The sequence below is a fragment of the Heptranchias perlo genome, unplaced genomic scaffold, assembly GCF_035084215.1.
Source record: "Heptranchias perlo isolate sHepPer1 unplaced genomic scaffold, sHepPer1.hap1 HAP1_SCAFFOLD_1607, whole genome shotgun sequence".
NCBI classification, from domain to species: domain Eukaryota; kingdom Metazoa; phylum Chordata; class Chondrichthyes; order Hexanchiformes; family Hexanchidae; genus Heptranchias; species Heptranchias perlo.
In genome coordinates this window covers 25,958-31,957 of record NW_027138867.1, presented here as the reverse complement: position 1 = coordinate 31,957, position 6,000 = coordinate 25,958, and the positions used below count along the sequence as shown (strand labels likewise).

Sequence of the window (6,000 nt, the reverse complement as noted above, 5' to 3'; positions counted from 1 at the left end):
TAGTACGGAGGGAGCGCTGGATACATGCGTTAAACTTTACTCTGTATCTAACCCTGTACCTGACCCTGGGAGTGTTGATGGGACAGTGTAGAGGGAGCTTTACTCTGTATCTAACCCTGTACCTGACCCTGGGAGGTGTTTGATGAGACAGTGTAGAGGGAGCTTTACTCTGTATCTAACCCTGTACCTGACCCTGGGAGTGTTTGATGAGACAGTGTAGAGGGAGCTTTACTCTGTATCTAACCCTGTACCTGCCCTGGGAGTGTTTGACGAGGACAGTGTAGAGGGAGCTTTACTCTGTATCTAACCCTGTACCTGCCCCTGGGAGTGTTTGATGGGACAGTGTAGAGGGAGCTTTGCTCTGTATCGAACCCTGTACCTGACCCTGGGAGTGTTTGATGGGACAGTGTAGAGGGAGCTTTACTCTGTATCTAACCCTGTACCTGCCCTGGGAGTGTTTGATGGAGACAGTGTAGAGGGAGCTTTACTCTGTATCTAACCCTGTACCTGCCCTGGGAGTGTTTGATGGGACAGTGTAGAGGGAGCTTTACTCTGTATCTAACCCTGTACCTGCCCTGGGAGTGTTTGATGGGACAGTGTAGAGGGAGCTTTACTCTGTATCTAACCCTGTACCTGACCCTGGGAGTGTTTGATGGGACAGTGTAGAGGGAGCTTTACTCTGTATCTAACCCTGTACCTGCCCTGGGAGTGTTTGATGGGACAGTGTAGAGGGAGCTTTACTCTGTATCTAACCCTGTACCTGACCCTGGGAGTGTTTGATGGGACAGTGTAGAGGGAGCTTTACTCTGTATCTAACCCTGTACCTGCCCTGGGAGTGTTTGATGGGACAGTGTAGAGGGAGCTTTACTCTGTATCTAACCCTGTACCTGCCCTGGGAGTGTTTGATGGGACAGTGTAGAGTGAGCTTTACTCTGTATCTAACCCTGTACCTGACCCTGGGAGTGTTTGATGGGACAGTGTAGAGGGAGCTTTACTCTGTATCTAACCCTGTACCTGCCCTGGGAGTGTTTGATGGGACGGTGTAGAGGGAGCTTTACTCTGTATCTAACCCTGTACCTGACCCTGGGAGTGTTTGATGGGACAGTGTAGAGGGAGCTTTACTCTGTATCTAACCCTGTACCTGCCCTGGGAGTGTTTGATGGGACAGTGTAGAGGGAGCTTTACTCTGTATCTAACCCTGTACCTGCCCTGGGAGTGTTTGATGGACAGTGTAGAGGGAGCTTTACTCTGTATCTAACCCTGTACCTGACCCTGGGAGTGTTTGATGGGACAGTGTAGAGGGAGCTTTACTCTGTATCTAACCCTGTACCTGCCCTGGGAGTGTTTGATGGGACAGTGTAGAGGGAGCTTTACTCTGTATCTAACCCTGTACCTGCCCTGGGAGTGTTTGATGGGACAGTGTAGAGGGAGCTTTACTCTGTATCTAACCCTGTACCTGCCCTGGGAGTGTTTGATGGGACAGTGTAGAGGGAGCTTTACTCTGTATCTAACCCTGTACCTACCCTGGGAGTGTTTGATGAGACAGTGTAGAGGGAGCTTTACTCTGTATCTAACCCTGTACCTGCCCTGGGAGTGTTTGATGGGACAGTGTGGAGGGAGCGTCACTCTGTATCTAACCTTCTCCCTTTCCCGGGGAGTGTGATGGGGTCTCTCTTCGTTCTGTACCCCTGATGACCCTCTCCCTTGTGTTGTAGGCGTGTTGTTCAGTATCGAGGTGACCTGTACTTACTTTGCTGTCCGTAATTACTGGCGAGGATTCCTGGCTGGGACTTTCAGTGCGTTCATTTTCCGAGTGATGTCTGTCCTGACGAAAGAAGCAGGTAACACCTGACCAACCAGCGGGCAGGTGACCCTCGACCCTGTTATTAATGACCCTTCGACCCTCGACCCTGTTATTAATGACCCTTGGATCCTCGGCCCTGTTATTAATGACCCTTTGACTCTCGACACTGTTATTAATGACCCTTTGACCCTCGGTCCTGTTATCAATTACCCTTTGACCCTCGGCCCTGTTATTAATTCCCTTTGACCCTCGACCCTGTTATTAATGACCCATTGACCCTCGACCCTGTTATTAATGACCCATTGACCCTCGACCCTGTTATTAATGAACCATTGACCCTCGACCCTGTTATTAATGATCCTTTGGCCTCCGACCCTGTTTTTGATGACCCTTTGACCCCCAGTCCTGTTATTAATTACCCTTTGACATCCGACCCTGTTATTAATGACCCTTTGACCCGCGGCCCTGTTATTAATGACCCTTTGACCTGCGGCCATGTTATTAATGACCCTTTGACCCTCGGTCCTATTATAATGACCCTTTGACATCTGACCCTGTTATTAATGAACCTTTGACCCCCGACCGTGTTATTGATGACCCTTTGACCCTCGATCCTGTTATTAATGACCTTTTGACCCGCGGCCCTGTTATTAATGACCCTTTGACCCGCGGCCCTGTTATTAATGACCCTTTGACCCTCGGTCCTATTATAATGACCCTTTGACATCTGACCCTGTTATTAATGAACCTTTGACCCCCGACCGTGTTATTAATGACCCTTTGACCCACGGTCCTGTTATTAATGACCCTTTGACCCTCGATCCTGTTATTAATGACCCTTTGACCTCCGATCCTGTTATTAATGAACCTTTGACCTCCGGTCCTGTTATTAATGACCCTTTGATCCCCGACCCTGTTATTAATGACCCTTTGACCCTCGGCCCTGTTATTAATGACCCTTTGACCCTCGGCCCTGTTATTAATGACCCTTTGACCCTTGGCCCTGTTATTAATGACCCTTTGATCCCCGACCCTGTTATTAATGACCCTTTGATCCCCGACCCTGTTATTAATGACCCTTTGACCCTCGGCCCTGTTATTAATGACCCTTTGACCCTCGGCCCTGTTATTAATGACCCTTTGACCCTCGGCCCTGTTATTAATGACCCTTTGACCCCTGACCCTGTTATTAATGACCCTTTGACATTAGTTTGTTTAACTTCCTGTCTCTCTCCTTCCCTCAGTCACCATCACTGCCCTCTTCAAAACTAATTTCCATGTGGATTTCCCCTTCGACCTGCAGGAGCTCCCGGCGTTCGCTATCATCGGGTTAGTGTCGGAGTCAGGGACACTGACCGGGACACTGGGCACTGGGCACTGGGCACTGACCGGGACACTGGGCACTGGGCACTGGGCACTGGGCACTGGACACTGACCGGGACACTGGGCACTGGACACTGACTGGGACACTGACCGGGACACTGGACACTGGACACTGGGCACTGGGCACTGACCGGGACACTGAGCACTGGGCACTGACCGGGACACTGGACACTGGGCACTGACCGGGACACTGGACACTGGGCACTGACCGGGACACTGGGCACTGGGCACTGACCGGGACACTGGGCACTGGACACTGACCGGGACACTGACGGCGACACTGGACACTGGGCACTGGGCACTGACCGGGACACTGGGCACTGGGCACTGACCGGGACACTGGACACTGGGCACTGACCGGGACACTGGACACTGGGCACTGACCGGGACACTGGGCACTGACCGGGACACTGGGCACTGGGCACTGACCGGGACACTGGGCACTGGACACTGGGCACTGACTGGGACACTGGACACTGACAGGGACACTGGACACTGACAGGGACACTGGGCACTGGACACTGGGCACTGACTGGGACACTGGACACTGACTGGGACACTGGACACTGACCGGGACACTGGGGACTGGACACTGGGCACTGACTGGGACACTGGACACTGACTGGGACACTGGACACTGGGCACTGAACGGGACACTGACGGGGACACTGACGGGGACACTGACCGGGACACTGACCGGGACACTGACCGGGACACTGACCGGGACACTGACGGGGACACTGACGGGGACACTGACCGGGACACTGAGCGGGACACTGAGCGGGACACTGACGGGGACACTGACGGGGACACTGACCGGGACACTGACCGGGACACTGACGGGGACACTGACGGGGACACTGACCGGGACACTGACCGGGACACTGACGGGGACACTGACCGGGACACTGACCGGGACACTGACGGGGACACTGACGGGGACACTGACGGGGACACTGACGGGGACACTGACCGGGACACTGACGGGGACACTGACGGGGACACTGACCGGGACACTGACGGGGACACTGGACACTGACCGGGACACTGACCGGGACACTGACCGGGACACTGACCGGGACACTGACGGGGACACTGACGGGGACACTGACGGGGACACTGACCGGGACACTGACGGGGACACTGACCGGGACACTGAAAGGGGACACTGACCGGGACACTGACCGGGAAACTGACGGGGACACTGACGGGGACACTGACCGGGACACTGACGGGGACACTGACCGGGACACTGACGGGGACACTGACCGGGAGACTGACCGGGACACTGACCGGGACACTGACCGGGACACTGACGGGGACACTGACCGGGACACTGACCGGGACACTGACCGGGACACTGACGGGGACACTGACGGGGACACTGACCGGGACACTGACCGGGACACTGACCGGGACACTGACGGGGACACTGACGGGGATACTGACGGGGACACTGACCGGGACACTGACGGGGACACTGACGGGGACACTGACCGGGACACTGACGGGGACACTGACCGGGACACTGACGGGGACACTGACCGGGACACTGACCGGGACACTGACCGGGACACTGACGGGGACACTGACCGGGACACTGACCGGGACACTGACCGGGACACTGACCGGGACACTGACCGGGACACTGACGGGGACACTGACCGGGACACTGACCGGGACACTGACGGGACACTGACCGGGACACTGACGGGGACACTGACCGGGACACTGACCGGGACACTGACCGGGACACTGACCGGGACACTGACCGGGACACTGACGGGGACACTGACCGGGGACACTGACCGGGGACACTGACCGGGGACACTGACCGGGACACTGACGGGGACACTGACGGGGACACTGACCGGGACACTGACCGGGATACTGACGGGGACACTGACGGGGACACTGACCGGGACACTGACGGGGACACTGACCGGGACACTGACGGGGACACTGACCCGGACACTGACCGGGACACTGACCGGGACACTGACCGGGACACTGACCGGGACACTGACCGGGGACACTGACCGGGGACACTGACCGGGACACTGACCGGGGACACTGACGGGGACACTGACCGGGGACACTGACCGGGGACACTGACCGGGGACACTGACCGGGACACTGACCGGGGACACTGACGGGGACACTGACGGGGACACTGACCGGGACACTGACCGGGGACACTGACCGGGACACTGACGGGGACACTGACCGGGGACACTGACGGGGACACTGACGGGGACACTGACCGGGACACTGACGGGGACACTGACGGGGACACTGACGGGGACACTGACCGGGACACTGACGGGGACACTGACGGGGACACTGAGCGGGACACTGACGGGGACACTGACCGGGGACACTGACGGGGACACTGACGGGGACACTGACGGGGACACTGACCGGGACACTGACGGGGACACTGACGGGGACACTGACCCGGACACTGACCGGGACACTGACCGGGACACTGACCGGGACACTGACCGGGACACTGACCGGGACACTGACCGGGGACACTGACGGGGACACTGACCGGGGACACTGACCGGGGACACTGACCGGGACACTGACCGGGGACACTGACGGGGACACTGACGGGGACACTGACCGGGACACTGACCGGGGACACTGACCGGGACACTGACGGGGACACTGACCGGGGACACTGACCGGGGACACTGACCGGGACACTGACGGGGACACTGACGGGGACACTGACGGGGACACTGACCGGGACACTGACGGGGACACTGACGGGGACACTGACCGGGACACTGACCGGGGACACTGAC

At 57.3% G+C, this 6,000-nt stretch overlaps 1 protein-coding gene across 1 annotated transcript in view; it reads left to right on the top strand.

The window, feature by feature from the left end:
* Window positions 1–1,715: 1,715 nt before the first annotated feature.
* LOC137309312 (chloride channel protein-like) overlaps window positions 1,716–6,000 on the top strand; it is a gene marked incomplete at both ends in the record, with an annotated part of 29,754 nt that continues 25,469 nt past the window's right edge. Inside the window, 2 exons of the mRNA XM_067977563.1 lie at window positions 1,716–1,841; window positions 3,049–3,133. Coding sequence (XP_067833664.1) covers window positions 1,716–1,841; window positions 3,049–3,133 — 211 coding nt within the window. The remainder of the gene's footprint in view (window positions 1,842–3,048; window positions 3,134–6,000) is intronic.